Source organism: Triticum dicoccoides, chromosome 1A, assembly GCF_002162155.2.
Source record: "Triticum dicoccoides isolate Atlit2015 ecotype Zavitan chromosome 1A, WEW_v2.0, whole genome shotgun sequence".
Taxonomy (NCBI): domain Eukaryota; kingdom Viridiplantae; phylum Streptophyta; class Magnoliopsida; order Poales; family Poaceae; genus Triticum; species Triticum dicoccoides.
Window position 1 is genome coordinate 14,373,304 of NC_041380.1, and position 21,563 is coordinate 14,394,866.

Genomic DNA, 21,563 nt, shown 5'->3' on the forward strand with positions numbered 1-21,563 from the left:
AATTATAAACTTTCTGTTAGTGCCATTAGTTTTAAAATTTTGAATAGTTTACATTGGAATTTTATAAAATTTGTGTGAATCACTAGTTTATGAATAACTTTACTATAAAAATAGAATTTTTTTTTCTTCTTTGCTATTTATTTTTTATTTATACTTACAATTAAATACTTATAGTTTGATTTTAGGTCACAAAAATTATATTCTTTTTGCTATTGAAGAATATTATAGTTTTATTTTAGTTGATCATAACATAATATTTTAATTGATTGTTTTTATTTTCATAACAGTTTTGTAGTTCATTCTGTTTGCTATTAATTCATTCTTTGAGCTAAATGACTCTGAAATTAGAAAGCATTTCAAAATGAACTCTGAAAAGGTTGAAAGTTGGCATGGTATCATCATTTCACCCACATAGCATGTTCCAAAAAGTAGAGAGGGTTACGACAAAAACTTGATGCACTTCGTGTACAAAATGGACAATCACTTTCGAAGTATCAAAGTTTCGAACCATAAGACATGAAAGCATTTCAAATGAACTCTGAAAAAGTTGAAAGTTGGGATGGTATCATAATTTCACCCACATAGCATTTGCTTATTGCGGGAGAAAGTCTTCACTTTTTCTTCGCTTGTGTCATTTGCTTATTGCGCCGTAACCATGGATAATCTTCATTGTTTATCAGGATGCTTGGGTCAGCCTTGACATTGAAGGGAGGAATTTCATGAAACTTTTCATAATCTTCAGACATGTCTGTCTTGCCGTCCACTCCCAGGATGTCCCTTTTTCCTGAAAGAACTATGTGGCGCTTTGGCTCATCGTATGATGTATTCACTTCCTTATCTTTTCTTTTTCTCGGTTTGGTAGACATGTCCTTCACATAGATAACCTGTGCCACATCATTGGCTAGGACGAACGGTTCGTCAGTGTACCCAAGATTTTTCAGATCCACTGTTGTCATTCCGTACTGTGGGTCTACCTGTACCCCGCCGCCTAACAGATTGACCCATTTGCACTTAAACAAAGGGACCTTAAAATCAGGTCCGTAGTCAAGTTCCCATATGTCCACTGTGTAACCATAATATGTGTCCTTTCCGCTCTCGGTTGCTGCATCAAAGCGGACACCGATGTTTTGGTTGGTGCTCTTTTGATCTTGGGCGATCGTGTAAAATGTATTCCCATTTATCTCGTATCCTTTGTAAGTCAATACAGTCAAAGATGGTCCCTTGGACAACAAGTACAACTCATCACAAACAGTGTTGTCACCTCTGAGACGTGTTTCCAACCAACTGCTGAAAGTCCTGATGTGTTCACATGTAATCCAGTCGTCGCACTGCTCCGGGTGTTTGGAGCGCAGACTGTTCTTGTGTTCATCGACATACGGGGTCACCAAGGTAGAGTTCTGTAGAACTGTGTAGTGTGCTTGAGACCAAGAATATCCGTCCCTGCATATTATTGAGTCTCTTCCAAGAGTGCCTTTTCCAGTCAGTCTCCCCTCATACTGCGATTTAGGGAGACCTATCTTGTTAAGGCCAGGAATGAAGTCAACACAAAACCCGATAACATCCTCTGTTTGATGGCCCATGGAGATGCTTCCTTCTGGCCTAGTGCGGTTACGAACATATTTCTTTAGGACTCCCATGAACCTCTCAAAGGGGAACATATTGTGTAGAAATACGGGCCCCAGGATGACAATCTCGTCGACTAGATGAACTAGGACGTGCGTCATGATATTGAAGAAGGATGGTGGGAACACCAGCTCGAAACTTACAAGACATTGCGCCACATCACTCCTTAGCCTTGGTACGATTTCTGGATCGATCACCTTCTAAGAGATTGCATTGAGGAATGCACATAGCTTCACAATGGCTAATCGGACGTTTTCTGGTAGAAGCCCCCTCAATGCAACCGGAAGCAGTTGCGTCATAATCATGTGGCAGTCATGAGACTTTAGGTTCTGAAACTTTTTCTCTAGCATATTTATTATTCCCTTTATATTCGACGAAAAGCCAGTCGTGACCTTCATACTGAGCAGGCATTCAAAGAAGATTTCTTTCTCTTCTTTTGTAAGAGCGTAGCTGGCAGGACCTTTATACTGCTTCGGAGGCATGCCGTCTTTTTCGTGCAAATGTTGCAGGTCCTCTCGTGCCTCAGGTGTATCTTTTGTCTTCCCATACACGCCCAAGAAGCCTAGCAGGTTCACGCAAAGGTTCTTCGTCACGTGCATCACGTCGATTGAGGAGCGGACCTCTAGGTCTTTCCAGTAGGGTAGGTCCCAAAATATAGATTTCTCTTTCTTCCACATGGGTGCGTGTCCCTCAGCGTCATTCGAAACAGCTAGTCCACCGGGACCCTTTCCAAAGATTACGTAGTGTAAATCATTGACCATAGCAAGCACGTGATCACCGGTGCGCATGGCGGGCTTCTTCCGGTGATCTGCCTCACCTTTGAAATGCTTGCCTTTCTTTCGACATTGATGGTTGGTCGGAAGAAATCGACGATGGCCCAGGTACACATTCTTCCTGCATTTGTCCAGGTATATACTTTCAGTGTCATCTAAACAGTGCGTGCATGCGTGGTATCCTTTGTTTGTCTGTCCTGAAAGGTTACTGAGAGCGGGCCAATCGTTGATGGTCACGAACAGCAACGCCTTAAGGTTAAATTCCTCCTGTCTGTGCTCATCCCACGTACGTACACCGTTTCCATTCCACAGATGTAAAAGTTCTTCAACTAATGGCCTTAGGTACACATCAATTTCGTTGTCGGGTTGCTTAGGGCCTTGGATGAGAACTGGCATCATAATGAACTTCCACTTCATGCACATCCAGGGAGGAAGGTTATACATACATAGCGTCACGGGCCATGTGCTGTGATTGCTGCTCTGCTCCCCGAAAGGATTAATGCCATCCGCGCTTAAAGCAAACCATACATTCCTTGGGTCCTTTGCAAACTCATCCCAGTACTTTCTCTCGATTTTTCTCCACTGTGACCCGTCAGCGGGTGCTCTCAACTTCCCATCATTCTTTCAGTTCTCACTGTGCCATCGCATCAACTTGGCATGCTCTTCGTTTCTGAACAGACGTTTCAACCGTGGTATTATAGGAGCATACCACATCACCTTCGCAGGAACCCTCTTCCTGAGGGGCTCGCCGTCAACATCACCAGGGTCATCTCGTCTGATCTTATACCGCAACGCACCGCATACCGGGCATGCGTTCAGATCCTTGTATGCACCGCGGTAGAGGATGCAGTCATTAGGGCATGCATGTATCTTCTCCACCTCCAATCCTAGAGGGCATACGACCTTCTTTGCTGCGTATGTACTGTCGGGCAATTCGTTATCCTTTGGAAGCTTCTTCTTCAATATTTTCAGTAACTTCTCAAATCCTTTGTCAGCCACAGTATTCTCTGCCTTCCACTGCAGCAATTCCAGTATGGTACCGAGCTTTGTGTTGCCATCTTCGCAATTGGGGTATAACCCTTTTTTGTGATCCTCTAACATGCGATCGAACTTCAGCTTCTCCTTTTGACTAATGCATTGTGTCCTTGCATCGACAATGACCCGGCGGAGATCATCATCATCGGGCACATCGTCTGGTTCCTCTTGATCTTCAGCAGCTTCACTCGTGGCAGCATCATTGGGCACATCGTCTGGTTCCTCTTGATCTTCATCATCTCCCCCCGTTGCAGCATCACCGTATTCAGGGGGCACATAGTTGTCATCGTACTCTTCTTCTTCGCCGTCTTCCATCATAACCCCTATTTCTCCGTGCCTCGTCCAAACATTATAGTGTGGCATGAAACCCTTGTAAAGCAGGTGGGAGTGAAGGATTTTCCGGTTAGAGTAAGACCTCGTATTCCCACATTCAGTGCATGGACAACACATAAAACCATTCTGCTTGTTTGCCTCAGCCCCATCGAGAAACTCATGCACGCCCTTAATGTACTCGCGGGTGTGTCTGTCACCGTACATCCATTGCCGGTTCATCTGCGTGCATTATATATAATTAAGTGTCCAAATTAATAGAAGTGTACAAATCTCGAGGAAAATGGAGCTTGGAGGTCGAGCTTCGAGAGGAGAAAGCTTAAGTAGTGTGGCTCGAGCATTCCATCGAACACCTCATGTGCATAGGAGGTGAGCTAGAGCACCACAAAGCCCTCTCCCCCTCGGCCAGAAAAAACAGAGCACTGTGCTCTGCTCTTGCGCGAGGGGGTATATATAGGCACCTCATTGGTCCCGGTTGGTGGCATGAACCGGGACTAAAGGGGAGCCTTTGGTCCCAGTTCAAGCCACCAACCGGGACCAATGGTGGTGGGCCAGGAGCGAGGCCCATTGGTCCCGGTTCGTCCCACCAACCGGGACCAAAAGGTCCAGACGAACCGGGACCAATGGCCCACGTGGCCCGGCCGGCCCCCTGGGCTCACGAACCGGGACCAATGCCCACATTGGTCCCGGTTCTACACTGAACCGGGACTAATGGGCTGAGCCGGCCTGGACCATAGCCCTGTTTTCTACTAGTGTTAGTCTGCTAAATTCCATAATATTATCATCTACGGTCACCATCAAATTGCCATATCCGTGAATTCCATTTTTGCTAAAACTGTCATGTGATCAAGTTTACAGTTTTGATATTTCTAAGCACCATTGCTTTTTCCAACTCTAGGTTAATTTTGTGGCCACGGATTTATACAGATTGATGAGCCACATGATTGGATTTGTCTCGCTTATTTCAGCAGCAATGTGGGCATTCAGCTAGTCAATAAGTTAATACTAAAAGCTAGTTAATAAGTTATTTGCTTTAGTTGACGTAGTGAGTGGAACCACAAATTTTATAAAAAAAATGTTCATGAACTGCGAAAAATGTTCAATCTAAAAAAAACATGAATTTTACCAAAGAAATAATCTTTTTTGAGGAAAATATTCATGACTTTAGAAGATTGTTCATTAAACTTAAAAAGGCTCATGAGTTTTAAAAATGTTCCCGGATTTAGGGAATGGTCATGTATTGAAACAATATTCGTGTATTAAAAAAGGGGGAAAAGGAAACCAGAAATATAAAAAGAAAAGCCAAAAATTACAATGTTGGCAAATTAGTTCTACGCCTGCCGGACAAGAAAAAGGACAAACTCAAGCCCAAATGGGAAGGTCCCTTCATTATTGACCAAGTCCTGACTGGTGGAGCGTACCGCCTGCGAGATGCATCGGATAACCGACTCGAGCCGAATCCATGGAACGCAGCCCGTCTCCGAAGATTCTATGCCTAGCGCCGGACTCTGTGTTCGTCTCCTTCCTCTGTCCATTTTCTTTTTATACACTATCTGTCTTACATTTCTCTCCTTCTCCCATCCCTTTCTTTTATAGCCTTTAAGAGATCATCCGTGCCTTGTTTGCGCACAACTGACGCGCTATCCGCGCTCATTAGACCTGGGGGCTTCTTTAACAGAAGCTTATTTATACGGGCTTCATGCCCAACACATGTGTCATACTTCCGCATGTACCTTTTATTCATCATTATATGCATCGATATGACTTAAGTTTTGGCCAAGCTGGGTTGCCTGGCTCCTGTGCTTACCCCTACGTTCCCGATTGTTCGGCTAGGTGGTAAAGGGAGCACCTCTGCGATTGTTACTGCCGGGTCAGCCGGATGTGTACCTCAGACTGGGTGAAGCCGAAAGCTAGCGTTCTTAAGGGAATATTCGGTCGGTGAACTAAAGATGATTTTTCACTTATTTATTTATGCGCCCCTAGATGTTTTCCTGCGTCTCTTCTCGCAGTCCGGACATGCACTTTAGGGCATGCCTCCCAGTGAAAGGAACCCCTAACGGAACTATTCTCCCTGGAAGATGTTTCTTACTAATCATGTAATATAACATAACTAGTCGGGCACTTGTCTGTTCAAGCAATAAATGGCCCCTACGCCTGGTCTCCACGCATGCCACGGTTCTTACATAACCGAGAGGGTATTCGGACACACTCCGGACCGTCGCGTCCCGAGGTTGAAGCGAAAAGGTCTGCCATGACAAACGATCTACAATCCGGCTAGAAGGCATTATACATGTCACTTGAAATTACATAGTCAATTTGACTGATTGTATTCCTCTTCAATACCATCTAATAGGCTGTCTAGTTTACAGTCCTATTGAGAATACTTTGCGGCCAATTCTACCTGGCCGTACACTAAGCTCACAGGGATCTCCTTCCCATCGGGCCCCACAGGTCCGACCTCGGCCATGTGGTTTGGGTCAGCCTTCGTGTACCGCGTCTTCACCATTGCCCAGGCCTCCCTGGCGCCTTGACGGCAGGCCGATATCTTCCATAAGCGGAAGCGCCGCCGCGCCCCCTTCAGCTCCTCTGCAAATAATGTTCGCATTTTTTAAATAATGTTCACAATTTCCAAAACTATTAGAATTTCTAGAAAATGTTTTTATTTCATAAAAACTGTTCACGCTTCTGAAAATGAATGTGTTTACAAATAAAATCACATTGGAGTAAATATTATTTTCTAAAAATGGTAGAATTTATTTTACAAAAATTTTATCATTTTTAAAAAGTATTATCCTTTGCAGAAAGTAATAAATTTCATGTTTACCTGGAAATAATAAAAACCAAAGAGAAACATAAAAACCAAAAAAGACAGCTTTTTCTGGGAACCAGAAAAGCCATTTGAGCGCAGCTTTGTGCGACCATAGAAAAACAGAAAAAGCAATGTAGGTCGCTCGCTAAGTGCGCTCGCTACATGGGAGGGCCCAATTGAGAGACCCGTGCGCGAAGCGCTGTCATGTTGATACTTAATGTGGGGCCTCGCTTTTTAGAATGCAACTAACTAGAGGTTACCCCTTGACCTTGAGGGGTCACTATTGATGCCCTGGAAGCACTTCAAGTGGTACGTCCAGCCGTCACCACATGTCACGTGCTAGGCACTTTGTTTGGATTTTTTTCTACACACTTTTCGAGTTTTAGATGTGGTTTTTTATATTTTTTTTGGCTTTTCGGTTTTTTGCTTGGTTTTTGCTAGGTTTTAGAGAAATTCTTTTTCCACAGATATTTTGTTTTGCATGGAATAAAATTATGCTCCCATGACAAGCACACATTTGCTTGTCGTGGAGGGACATATTTTCTTCCACGAGCTTATTGAAAAGGGAAAAAAATATGCTTCCACGAGAAGCACATATTTACAACTCGTGGAGGAACAAATTAGCTTCTGCAAGAAGCACAATTGTATTTCTCGAAAATGGAAAACATATATGCTTCTTTGAGAAGCACAAATTTGCTTCCCATGAAGGCACATATTTGTTTCCGCGGGAAGCTCAACTATGTTTCTCAAAAATAAAAAAAATTCTTTTGCAAAAAGCATAGATTTGCTTCCACGAGACTTCTCGAAAAGGGGGAAAAAATGTACTTCCAAAAGAAGCACAGATTTGCTAAGCACAACTGTGCTTCTCAAAAAGATAATAAAAATAGGGAAAATCATATTTTAGGCTCGTTTTAGTTTATTCTTTGTTTCTCTCGGATGCTAGTTCTTTTTGTTTTTTCCTTTTTTATTGTCTTGGAACATTTGATCTTTGATTTTTTTTCGTAAAAAAAGTTATCAAAACCTATGAACATGGGATCTAATTTTCAAGATCTCGACGCGAGAAATCGAATAGTCAAAACAGTTCAGGATTTGGAAGCACAATTCAAGAGATAAATATTTTGAATAAACAAATCTAGAAAAAAATCTTAAGTTGAGCCTCTTGTCAGTGCCGGATAAGATAGAAGTGACCTTTGCAAGAGGTAATTCTTAACTAGTGATTTCGGGCTTTGTCTTGCCTACCGCTTGTCTAAAGGGCAGCGATTAGTGGGCCAGCCCACTACAGGATCTTTGTTTGTATTTTCTCCAGTGGGAGATTTTTTTGTTTTCTTTTTTCTTACTTATGTTTATAGTTCAAAAAGGCTCAGAAATATATACGTGTATATGGAAACAAAATGTTTTGTTCAGATTTTCAAAACATTTACCACGTATTATAATTATGTTTGGAGAATGTACTTTTCTTTTGCTCTCAAGATTTTAACAAATGTTTGTACATTCCAAAAAAAATGTTCATGTCATCAGAAAAATGTTTGCGAAGTGTTAGAAAAACATTCGGTCGAAATTCAAAAAATATTGGCACCATTCAAAAAAATATTCATGACATTGAAAAATATCCACTCATTTAAAAAAAATTGTTCTTCACATTTGAAGAAATTCATCATGTATTGAAAACTGTTCCGTCTATCAAAAAAAATATCCGTGTGTATACGAAAAATGTACAAGGTGTATTCAAAAAAATGTTCAGTGTGTATTTGAAAAGATGTGCATCAACATTTTTTAAATTTTTTTGGAATATATATTTCAGATCTATTCAAGAAATTTTGAATTTGTGTTTGAAAAATGTTCAACGTGTATTTAATTTTTTTAACATGTATTGAAAATGTTGAAGCATGTATTTGAAAACAATATTCATCATGCATTTGAAAAAAATCCAACGTACGTCAAAAGAAAGCTCAGTATTTATTTTAAAAAAAGTACAGCATGAAAAACCAATGAAACCCGTAAAGAAAAACATAGAAAAAGATAAAAGAAATAAAACCGTGTGGAACCTTACCAAAACCCGTCAATACCAATGGAAGGTTCCACGGACCGGTGCGAATGTTCGCAAAACCGTTCGTCTACGTGCTAAGTGGCCGGCCTATCTCACTGCTCGCCTAGTGCACGATAGACTAAATAGAAGGCAGGGGAGACAGAACTCAATCTCGCAGTAGGTGAGATATAGGAGCTCCCCGTAGGCCTGATAAATTTTTTGTAGAATTTGTTTAGGCAGACTCCACATGGTTCCTTCTCAGTTGGCCATATTTGCCCCTATGAAATCACTAATTAAGGGGACCCTTTTTAAAGGTAACTCACCTTTTTCGGTGCTGATAAATGGCACACTGCATGTACCCCACATGTCGCAAACTACCGAGTTTTTCATTTTCTTTGCAGGTTTGTTTTATCAAAATGTTTTATCATTTGAACCATGAGTTGAAATAACGAATCATTTTCACCGTTAAATTTCTCGCGTCAAGATCATTGAAAATAAATCCATTGTTAATAGGTTCGGCGAACCATTTTACAAAGAAAAAAAATAAAAATATAAGGAAAACATAAAACAAAACAGAAAAACCTAAAATCCGGAAGCACTGTTGTGTTCTTTTATTTTGCTTTCGGAAGCACAATTGTGCTTTTCCCTTTTGAGAAGTAGAGTTCTGCTCCTCATGAAAGCACATTTATTTCTTTTCCTTTTCATATAGCATAATTGTGCTTCACAGGGAAAAAATGGTTGTGCTTTATCCTTTTAGGAAACACGGCTGGGCTTCTCACACAAGCAAATTGTGCTTCACGTGGAAGCACAAGCGATGCTTTTTCGTTGTGCTTCCACAACTATGCTTCTTATGGAAGCACATGTTGTGTTTTCTCTTTTCGGAAGGCATGGCTATATTTCTCGTGGAAAAACACCACTACCCAAAAAATAATAATTTATTTTTATCATCAAAACCTAGGGAAAACCAAACAAAAATCTTGAGGGTGCGCCTAGCACACAACACGTGACGGCTGCTGGGCACACCACTTGGCTCACTCCAAGGCAAAAAAAAAGGTGACCTCTTCGGGAGCCCTCCAAGAGGCACCCGTTAATTAGTCACTTTTAAAGTGCTGCGACATTTTATTTCATTTTTGGCAAATGCTACAACATGTCATTTGATAAAAGATGCCGATTGATAAAATGAGAGAGAAGCCTAGGGTTACTCTCTAATTATCACTAGAGTTTAAGAACATACAGGAGATCAATATTGATATTAGTGGAGATGGAGATTTCTGGCACAACATGACCATTCAGCTAGTCAACATAAAAGCTATAAAACATGGAAAGGATAAAATGATAACATTCAGGTTCCATATCCATGTACTCCCTCTGTTCGGAATTACTTGTCGCAGAAATGGATGTATCTAGACGTATTTTAATTCTAGATACATCCATTTTCGAGACAAGTAATTCCGAACGGAGGGAGCACCCTCGTAGGGTTTTCTCCTTTGCAAAAATACTATGGTAGTTTATTTAGTGCACTGGTATGATGAATCCTCAACTCCATTTGTCCAGCAAACTAACCGAAAAAACCAGTACAAAGAAGTCGTGTCTTCGATTATTTGCTATTTCTACAACAATGGCTCAAATGGCATTATCAAAAAATTCATCAGGGGACATTGGCCCGATCGGCCGACCATGAAGAAGTGTAAGAGAAAGAGTTAAGAAACTCTAAGCCAGACTTGGCTTCAGTTAAACTTGCTTTGTGCCAATTCTGGTCAACTGTCAGCGCCGGAAGAATGCAAAGGAAGGGACCTCATGACTGCACCCTTCATCCTATGCCAAAATGTAACGAACAATAATTTGTTCTCACCAGAATAACTAAATGTCAGACTACTACTGTACATCGTTTTTTGACCAAGTTTCATGTGAGCCAATCAAAGGGGCATGAGTCTGGAGATTAACTGACCAAGCATGGCCTACATTGGTTGGATCACCAAGCGGAATAATTTTGACTGAAGAATTAGATGATCAGGTTCATATTGACCAAGGATCAATCAGCCCAGTGCCATCACATCTACATCCACACACCCCTCAGCATAAAACACAGCAGGATAGAAAATATTACGCCCTGGAAGGCTGGAACATTTCACACATAACTTAATACGATTCAAAGAAAAGGAAAAGCAGCGACAACAAACAGAGAGAAAAGATGAAAACAAGGACTACGCTTACATCAATGCCTCTGAAGAATTTGTACATACCTGTTCTGTTCATGATCGGCGTTGCTTCTAAACTTTTGTAGACCCCTTCATTAAAAGAAGATCCTTCTTAATCTGCTAAATTCCATAATATTGCCATCTATGGATTCATACAGACTGATGCGCCACATGATTGGATATCTGTTCTTATTATTTCTGCTGCAAGGCATATGCGTTCAAAGTAAAAGCTAAAAGATATTGTAATAAATACAAAAGCCTAAAAGAATAGCATTCAGGTTCCATATCCGTGTTTCATGGTAGTTTACTGCACTGGTATACATATCATAAACCCATTTGTCCAGCAAACTGACAAAACAACAAGGAATCTGTGTATTTCGGTTATTTGATATTTCTTCAACAATGGCTCAAATGGCATTATCAAAATATCATTAGAAGACATTGGCCTGAGCGGCTGACCATAAAAAAATTAAGAAAAAAAAACTCTACACAAGACTTGGCTTCTATTAAACTTGCCTCGTGCCAATTACGGTCAACTTGTCAGTGCAGGAAAAAGGCAAAAGAAACTCTCATGTCTGCACCCTTCATCATATGCCAGGTGTATGACCAACATTTTGTAGGTGACTGCTAAGTGAGATGCAGCTTGTCCGCCTCAATCTGGACGTTCACCACACTTAGTACACCAGACGAACTCTTTTAACATGGGAGAATTGTTTACCAGGAAGGATAGTATTGTGGCCTGTAGGTGTTGCAGCATTTGATCTCAGACTAATTTTCTCGCTGTTTTTTAACTGCAATTGCACACATAACCAAATAAGATTCAGGGAAGAGGAGAAGCAACACCTAAAGGAAGATCCTAAAAAAAAGGGAAGATCCTCTGTTCTGTTCTGTTCTGCTATGTTAACAGCCGTGTCACTTCTAAGCATTTACTGATCCCTTATAGAATGAAAAATCCATACTAGTCTGCTCAATCCAATTAAATCGCCACCCTTTGTCTACCATGAAATTGCCATGCTCGTGGACTACATTTTGTGGCAAGGTTGGATTAGGGTCAATAAGTAAAAGAAAAAGCTATAAAAAACCATAAAAAAGGAAAGGCGAAAGAACTTCATTCAGGTTCCATATCTCTGTGTCATGGTAGTTTACTGCACTGATACTATGGATAAGCGATTGAATTTGTCCAGCAAAGTAACACAACTACAACAAAAGACAGTCTGTGTATTCAGTTATTTGCTACTTCTACAATAATGGCTAAAATGGTGTTATGGTAAAAAGAATCATCAGGAGATATTGGCCCGACCGGCTGACCATAAGAAAGGTGTACGAGAATAAAAAGAAACTCTACGACAAGACTTGGCTTCTGTTAAGCCTGCCTTGTATTGTACCAGGCCCGGTCAACTGCCAGTGCAGGAAGAAGGCAAAGGAAAAGACCTCTTGGCCGCACCCTTCATCCTATGCAAAATGTATAAACAATAATTTGTTCTCACCAGAATAACTACAGGTCCTCATAAAAAAATAACTACTGGTCAAACCACTGTCCATTGTTCTTTGACCAAGTTTCATGTGTATGAATCTGTAGATTAACTGACCAAGCATGGCCTGCATTGCTTAGATCACCAAGCTGAAAACTTGTGATCGAAGAACTAGATGATCAGCTTCATATTGACCAAGGAGAAATCAACCACTGCCATCACATTTACATCAACACACCCTCAGCATAAAACACAGCAGGATCTAAAAGATTACACCCTAGAATATTTTCTTGTCCTTTGTTAAATGCACTTACACACATAACTAAATATAGAATTCAAAGAAGAGAAAAGGTAACAGCAACAACAACAAAGAAAGAAAGATCAAAACTAGGACTAGACACTCACATCAATGTCTCTGAAGATTGTGTACATACCTGTTCTGTTCAAGATCGTGCTGCTTCTAAACTTTTACTGATCCCTTCAGTTAAGGGAGATCCTTCTTGGTCTGCTAAATATTGCCATCGATGGTCACCATAAAATTGCCATATCCCCAAATTGTCATTGGATCAATTTACAGTTTTGATATTTGGATAAGCACCATTGCTTTTACCAACTCTAGGTCAATTTTGTGGCCATGGATTTATATAGACTGGTGTGCCACATGATTGCATTTGTTTCAATTATTTCTTCAGCAACGTGTAGGCATTCAGGTAGTCACTAATTAAAAGCTAAAAAGAGCTGTAAAAAGCAAAGGCTAAAAAGATACTAACATTCAGGTTCCATATCGGCGTGCGATGGTGGTTTTGTGCACTGGTATTATCAACCATTAACTTAAGTTGTCCATCAACAACAGAACTACAATGAATCCATGTATTCAGTTATTTGCTACTTCTAACAACAATGGCTCGAATGGCATCATTACGAAAATTTCATCAGGAGACATTGACCTGACCAGCTGACCATAAGAAAGTGTAATAAGAAAAAAAAACTCTACGCAAGACTTGACTTCTCTTGAACTTGCCTAGTGCCAATTACAGTCAACTTCAGTGCAGGAAAAAGGCGAAAGAAACTTCCGTGGCCGCACCCTTCATCTTATGCCAAAAGTATGACCAAAATTCGAATGGCATCATTATCAAAATTTCATCAGGAGACATTGGCCTGACAAGCTGACCATATAAAGGTGTAAGAAAAAAGGGTAAGATACTCTACACAAGACTTGGCTTCTCTTAAACTTGCCTTGCACTAATTCCGGTCAACTGTCGGTATGGGAGAAAGGCAAAAGAAAATCTCATGGTTGCAACCTTCATCCTGTGCCAAATGTATGACCAATATTTTGTACTCACCAAATAACTAAAGGCCAGCCCTTCAGCTCTGTTGCCTTCATCCCCAGTATACCCAAACTTGTACCCTCCATCCACACGAACCAGCAGAGATGCGGCAACACAGTCATTTTGGTAATATATCTCAAGTGCTCGATCTTATTATCCTCCCAGGCAGAACCATGCTGTCAGAGGATTTTCATGAAGAACAGGGCACCCTGAGTTTCTTGTATGGACTGTGTGTGGAGTGTCACTTGTATGCATCTGTATATGCAACATATCATCTCAAACATTTCCGACTCGAGAATCTTAAACGGCTTGTACACCTGGGGAATACACTTCTTGCAACCCTGTGTCTTACATGTGGGGTCACAACATAGCCTACTGTTCCAGCTAGCTGCCTCCTGCCTGCCCGCTCAAAACCCGTGCAGCTCGGAAATGGTCTGTGAGTGTATACTGCACTATTTTATCCCTGGTTCAGTTTGCGCATCTTCTCTGCTTGTAAACTGCAGCTTTGACACCAAGTCATCTAGGATAACATATATTTCCTGATTCTCAGGTTGCCTCTCCCTAATTTTAAATTCACTTGCGATCTCATTTAGATCCACCAGACGGTGTCCAGGACTGAACCTCTCATCGCTTTCCTTTATGATAGCCTTCACCCTGTGAGCATCTTCCCATCTTCCCGCCGAAGCATATACACTGCACAACAGAGCATAGTGAGCACAGTTGCTTGGTTCCAGCTCTATCAACCTGAGGGCTATACGTTCCCCAAGTTTCCATTCCCCTCTGAAGCGGCACAACCCGAGCAAACCGCCCAATGCACGTGCCTTCAGCTCCTCTGGCACGCTCCTCAAGAGGCTCTCTGCTTCTTCCAGAAGGCCAACATGATGTGGCCATTAGTGGTAAAGCTATTGTTTCACGTACGGAAATATTTCAAGCTATTTCATATGCTACACAAAAGGAAAGAGACTTGGACCATGGTGCTTCAACGGGACAAGTTTTGGTTGGTTCTATGTTGCTCCAAATGCCTCCACCACAAGAAGAGATCAGACCAACTTTCAGAACTCCCCCGAACAGGTTGTGTTTTGATCTATGGCAAGAAATAAGCAAGCAACTAGCTACGTGATGTGTTTTTCCTTCCATGGTGCGAACGCTAGCTACATGCATGGCATCTTTCTCAGGCAGGTCTACAACTAGTACTAGTTACGTGTCATGTTTCGGTTGCTATGTGATCAAGGTGGCCAGATAATTAGTTAGGAAAATATCTTCTTAGTTGAACAAAGAGTCCGTATCAGATTTCTTACCTTTTTGCTTGTGAGTCGGTTTGAAACGACCTGGTGTGTCGCCTATAAAACGGACTGGCATCGTCCATTGTACGGAGGTTATTTTTTTTTAGAGTTTAGACAATATTGTGTATCGATATTAAGGGACCCTCTTTGGGTGTCGTTCATACTTATTTTGTGTGAATTTTCTATTCGAAAGTTGCACTTGGTTCGAGGTCCGTCGTCACCGACGGGTTGCGGGCTGGTTACGTCTACTACGGCGGGAGGTTTCTCGTGAGTCGAGGGATTATCCGTTGGTGGTTGTCACCCCATCTTCAGGTTACGTGTACTGTTCACGTAATTGGAAGATTTTATCGTGAATCTTGAAGGAGTCCGTTTCATCGTAAAAGATCGGGCCGAATCAATGGCACATCCGAGGTCGTGCCTCATCACAACACTCCCATACAGATTCGCCATGCACCAATAGTGTGCGAATGTTGGCCTGAGACTGTACGTCGTGGTCATCTGGTTGAAATATACCTTCCCATCATTCAGGAGACCTAAACGGGTACACGCGCAGAGTACACCAATGAAAGTGACTTCATCTGGTCGCAGAACCCATTGGTTACCTGAACCATTCTTCCCTGAAAAGGCAGGCACTAGATATATCAAACCTGAAAACACATGGAGCCTAACAGAAGTACAAGCATATTCAAGCCAATGTACTCACCTCGTCCAATCATCTCATGGAACAGCTGAAGCCCATCAGCAGGTTCACCATACACGCAATGCCCGATGATCATTGCATTCCAGCAAACAACATTCCGGACATTGAGCCGATCAAACACCTTCCTCGCAGCCGCCACCCTCCGGCACTTGCCATACATATCAACCAGCGAAGTCCAAAACAAGAGGTTATCCTCCTCAAAGCGGCGCAAGTATGCACAATGCACCTCCCTGCCAGACCCCAGCCTCCCCAGCCTGGCGCACACGGTGGCCGCCCCGACCATTGTCGTCACGGTACCCCTTACCCCGACCCCTGCCATCCACCGCACCACCTCCAAAGCCTGCTCAGGCCGCTTCGCCTTCACATACCCATTGATCATGACGTTCCAGGACACCACGTTCCTGAGGAGCATTCCGTCGAACAGCTGGCGTGCGGCGTCAAGGCCGCCGCCCAGAGCATCAGCGTGGGCCGTCATCATGGTGTTGTGGGACGCGATGTCCCTGAAGGGCATTTCGTCGAACAGGTGGCGCGCGGAGGGGAGGCTGCCGGCGGCGCCGTAGAAACGGAGGAGCGCGTTGGCGGCGTGGGGCGGCGGCGCGAAGAGCAGGCCGCAGCGGAGCAGCTGCGCGTGGAGCGCGAGCGCGGCGGGGAGGTGGCTGCGCGGGGAGCGCGCGGAGGCGGCCGCGGAGAGCAGCGGCGGGAAGGCGAAGGCGTCGGGGAAGCCGGAGGGGGCGTGGGCGCGGAGGAGGTGGGCGAAGAGGGAGAGCAGCGCGGAGAAGGGCACGCGCGGGGCGACGGCACGGAGGGCGGCCGAGAGGGAGAAGAGCGGGAGCGGCGGGGGCAGGTGGCGGAGGAGGAGGCGCACGAGGTGGGTGGCGGAGGTGGCGGTGGAGGCGGCGGCGGCGGAGAGGAGGAGGCCCGAGGGGACCGGGTGGCCGAGGAGGAGGCCGCGGCGGAGGAGGAAGGCGTGCGCGCGGAGCACGGCGCCGCGGGAGCGGAGGCCGCGGCGGAGGAAGGCGTGGAGGTCGTCGGCGGCGGGGGCGGGGGAGGCCGAGGTGACGGGGATGACCTCGGGGCGGCGGCGCCATGCGGGGGGGTCGGACGGGCCAGACTCGGCGCCTGCTTTGGTTTAGGCCTGCTGGGCTCGGGCTGCTGGCGCTGACGGGCGGGGCCCACTTGCAGGCCGGGGTTTTGGATCTGCCACTTCAGTTGAGATCTGAGCGTACGTGGAGGATCACACTGAACGGGTGAGTGGATCAATTCACCATCTGAAAAAATAGTGTTGGTTAATTTGGATTCCACTGCCAGGGAAGTCAAAATCGCGAAATCGAGTGTGTTCTTTAGCCCCAATACAAATGTTGTGGTCAGAGAGGATGTACGTAGAGAGCTGAACATTGCTACTCAGTCCCTATCTGACACGTATTTGGGGCTGCCGATAATGGTTGGCATGGGTAGAAGCGACTGTTTTCAACATCTTGTTGATAGAGTCTGTCAGAGATTGAAGGGATGGAAGAAAAAAAAATCTTATCTATGCAAGGCAAAGAAATATTTGTAAAATCAGTGGTTCAGGCAATTTCTTCTAACACAATATCAGTATTTAAGCTCCCCAAAGGTATTTGTAAAGCTGTTACTGATGAGATCTCGGGATTTTGATGGGGGTAATGAAGAGAAGAATAAGATACATGGACATGGAGTATTTGATCCCGAGCTCATATGCTCCCGCATGAACAGTAAAATCGGAAAAAATTGTAAAACAATTCAAAAAAATCTGATTTTTTTGTGATGAACATTGATGAATTTTCTAATTGCGTGCAAAATTTCAGGTTGAAATGACATTTCTGAAGGTCTGGCCAAAAAAATTAAAATCGATGGTCCAAAAATACTATTTTTGGAAGCATTTTGGAACGTAGGACAAATCTTGAGTGCCTTCAGCCCATAACTCCTCAAAGAATTCATCCCCACTGAGTCGACGTAGGATAGTGTAAGTTCAGTAGACACACAACTCCTCAAACAATTTAGTCCCGAGTGCCTTCGATGCTACGTACACACATGATCTCCCTCCTCTGCTTCACGCAATCCGATTCATCTGGCGAGTTGAGGACTCAACGTACTACTTCATTGCTTCAGCCAGCAAACTAGCAGGTTAGCACATCACACTACTAATTTCTCCCAACTCTCATCTCGTATCAGTGTTGAAATTATACATTAGATCTAGTTGTTTTGTTTTGTGATTTGAGATCCATTCAAGAATTCATATTTTTCTTTTGCGGGAACAAGAATTCATATCTTGTACGCGTTCGAGAAATTATCTTGATGCAAATTATCTGGCATGAGTTCCTATTTGTGATGTAAAAATTTCCTATGTCGACCATATGCAGTATAACTAATTCAAAAATTAAATTTTCTCAACAATGAACTGAAAAATAACGCTTCCAAACAACACTAAGATTAGTTTGTTTTCTAAGCGAGTTGCTTTTGAAAGTGAGATTCCTCAACTATGAGGCGAAAAAATGCTGCCAAGCACCATTAAAATTAATTCACTTCAAAGCTGGTTAGAATTGCCAACGTACTTAAATTGTTAATAAGGCTGATGTGTAAGTTCTCAACCTTGTTCACGATAATTATCATTTGTATTGGATTTTTTTTTATCTATACTTGGCTTGGCCTTCCTACATCCAAAATCCTGGCTCTGCTCCTCCTGAATGTGACGACCTTCACATGTCATATCAGACGGCTGGCCCACAGCCGGCCGCCGCCTAGTAGTACTCGCCAAATGGATCCTGGAAAATTTTGCAAGCGACGGGCAACCGGCCGAAGGAATTTTATGCCTTAGATAATTATAAACCAGACAGCCCAGAGCACTAGCTCAGTGGAGCGGGAGTAGTGATTATCTCCAACCAAACCATTTGCTCATGGCTGCTCCTCCTAGCGCGTCCATCCTCGTCGGCCCGGTCCCGTTCAAGGACGTCGTCGGCGACGACGACGACAACGGAGCCGCCCCACCGGACGAGTACGACGACATCGTCTCCGCCCTGCCGACCAGCACAACGATCGGCTTGCGTCACTACCACGGCGCCTGGGTCAGCGAGTGGAGGGTCCGGGGTGTCATCTCCGCCCAGCGACGCTTCGTCCCGCGCCCCGGCGACATGCTCCTGGGCAGCCCGCCCAAGTGCGGCACCACGTGGCTCAAGGCGCTGTCCTTCGCTGTCATGGCGCGCGACGCGTACCCGCCCGGTGCCGACGGGCACCCGCTCCGCCGCCTCAACCCGCACGACTGCGTCCCCTTCATGGACGAGCTGTTCAGCGCCGGGCAGCAGGCCAAGCTGGACGCGCTGCCGTCGCCGAGGCTCATGAACACGCACATGCACCACTCCCTTCTCCCGGCCTCCGTCGCCGACAACCCCGCCTGCAAGATCGTCTATGTCTGCAGGGAGCCCAAGGACATGGTGGTCTCGATGTGGCACTTCCTCCGCGGCGCCTGGCGGTTCACCTTCGCTGAGCTATTTGAGTGGGCTTGCGAGGGGAAGACGCCCAACGGGCCGGTATGGGAGCACATCCTCGGGTACTGGAGGGCGAGCAGGGCCGCGCCGGAGAGGGTCATGTTCCTGAGGTACGAGGAGATGCTCGCGGATCCCATCGGCCACGTCCGGGAGCTGGCGCGGTTCCTCGGGCGGCCCTTCTCGGCCGCCGATGAGGCGGCGGGGCTGCCGGCGAGCGTCGTGGAGCTGTGCAGCTTCGAAGCTCTGAGAGGCGTGAGCGCCCGGAGCGCGGGGTCTTGCAGCGGCTCGCGCGTCGAGTTCTCGCACCAGTCCTACTTCAGGAAAGGGGCGGTGGGGGACTGGACCAACCACATGACGGCAGACATGGCGCGCCGCTTCGACGCCATTGTTGAGGACAAGCTCCGTGGGTCGGGTCTCGCTTTCAACTGACTCATCGTTCCCCAACTTTGAGCCGAGGTTGGACTTGAAAACGAGCATTTGGACGGCTTACTTTCAATAAACATTGTGTATGTTTTATATTTCAATAGCACATAATTGAGTTGGTGAAGGTAGTTCGACTGTCACTCCACCAAAGGTAACTTGTACAAATCCTATTAAAACAAGCAACTTACAAACAGTGGGGCATCTCCTCGTCATTTTTCACTATTCTATTCTAGAGCAAAACAAAACATATAAGTTGTGGCTAGATCTCAGTCGACTCAAACTTAACAAAGTCTCAGTCAAATGACAGAACATATAGAAAAAGAAAAAAAAGATTTAAAAGAAAATTTTACACGGATCTTCATGTAAGATCTAACGAATATAGCATCGACTGAGACTTCGTTAAGCCTCGGTCAATTAAAATTTAACAATTCCAAAATATATATGCCATGTGTTCTTCGCGGAGCTGGCTACACTGACTCCCAGGAGGCAAGTTAAGGAGCTACTGTAGTCCCTCGTGCAAAACAAGGGAGACAAGACAAAGGCGACGTAGCAGTACTGTGGATCGAAAATTGTAGATGGCTACTGTAGATATCCATGTTGTGTTGGGGGGACTTTTTTACTGTTTTGACCCATGCATTAAGAAAAGATTCTCATGATTTGACCTTTGTTTGGATTTTTTTTTGGATGTGAACCTCTTTGGTCTTCGGCGTCTGGCCATGACCCACCTCTTGGTCAGTTTGGTTGATCATCCACGCGGCAAAGGGCAAACGTCAGAAGCTTGGCATCTAGGTCCGAAAGGTATGGTCGTGTACGAGTAACAACACGAATCAAACACGTAAGTGCGTAATTTTGGAATTAAGATAAACAAGAAGTGTTGTTGCCAAACCAGCGAGATCACTTGATGAAGAACACACAAAGAGAGAGAGAGAGAGAGATTTACATCGCCTAACTTCGCGGCTGATACTTAATTCCAAGTCCACTAACACAAGCGTTTCCGACCCACATGCGTCAACTAGGCCCAATCGGAAAGTAACACCGACTTATAAAAGGCCTTGGGCCCTCTCCCCCAAAAGACTATCCTGATAGGAAGAGACACCCCGCAAGTCGTGTTCTGTCTTCCCTCACAACTGATGTGGGACTAAATCCAATACCGACTTTTCTGTTATTCATTCCTATGAAACAAACTGGTTATCCACGTATGCCACGCCATCCCACATGGCTGCTTCCTGTGTGCCATGCTAACGGAATAAATCAAAAAGAAGAAAGGAACGTGCATGCGGCACTTCCAGCCTAGCTACGTGCATGTGGACGTCACATCCACCAAAACCACCATGCAAACATTATTGACAGAAAAACAAAGTCTAACTAGCCAAACTATGGATCCCGCTCAATTCATCTGATTGCTTTCAACCTCGATCAACCCACTTTTAATTTCGTTTACAATCTGTACTCTTATTTCTTTGTTGCAATAATCACTTCCAAACACAAAGTGCATTAATCCTCATAAGATTGAACTGAACTAACACACACAACTCTCTCTTGGAGATCATTCATGTAAACATGGACAAAGAAGATTAATAGATTGGAGAGTATATATGTATATAAATGATGCAGCAAATAACTCATATGAATGGATGAATAAAACATGTGCAATTTGTTCATAAAGTGGAAATTCATCACACCGCAACAAAGACGCCTTAAAAATGACATCAGATGAAGCATAATCATGTAGGCTAGCTCATGTAATATAGTGAAGAAAAAGGTTGATATTGCCACCTAGCTGCTCCTATGGACCCATAGTCCAAAGGAGGACTGCTCACACATGAAGATGGGGGCGGCAAGGTTGATATAGATGGTTGTCATGAGGAATTCCTCCTCCGGCAGAGTACCAAGAAAGGGCCTCCATATTGGGTCGTGATGGAACAAAGAGGTGTGGCAGTGGAAAATCCTTGATCATTATTTTAAGGGTTTTTGGGAGTATATAATGGCGGCTGAAGAAATAGGTGGTGGAGGTGGCCCATCCGCTGCAACCCTAGGTTATGTGGTGGGACCATGTAAGGCCC

At 44.2% G+C, this 21,563-nt stretch overlaps 1 protein-coding gene and 1 pseudogene across 1 annotated transcript; one reads left to right on the forward strand and one right to left on the reverse strand.

Annotated features, from left to right (window-relative positions):
• Nucleotides 1-13,642: 13,642 nt before the first annotated feature.
• Nucleotides 13,643-16,388, reverse strand: LOC119328038 (annotated as a pseudogene).
• Nucleotides 16,389-18,438: 2,050 nt separating this feature from the next.
• Nucleotides 18,439-19,849, forward strand: LOC119358814 (flavonol 3-sulfotransferase-like). The gene has a single exon (XM_037625225.1). The coding sequence runs from the start codon at nt 18,490-18,492 to the stop codon at nt 19,504-19,506; it is 1,017 nt and encodes a 338-aa protein (XP_037481122.1). The 5' UTR covers nt 18,439-18,489; the 3' UTR covers nt 19,507-19,849.
• Nucleotides 19,850-21,563: the final 1,714 nt, after the last annotated feature.

Excerpts from the sequence above, each read along its gene's own strand:
- LOC119358814 (XM_037625225.1), top strand. The coding sequence starts at position 18,490 with ATGGCTGCTCCTCCTAGCGCGTCCATCCTCGTCGGCCCGGTCCCGTTC.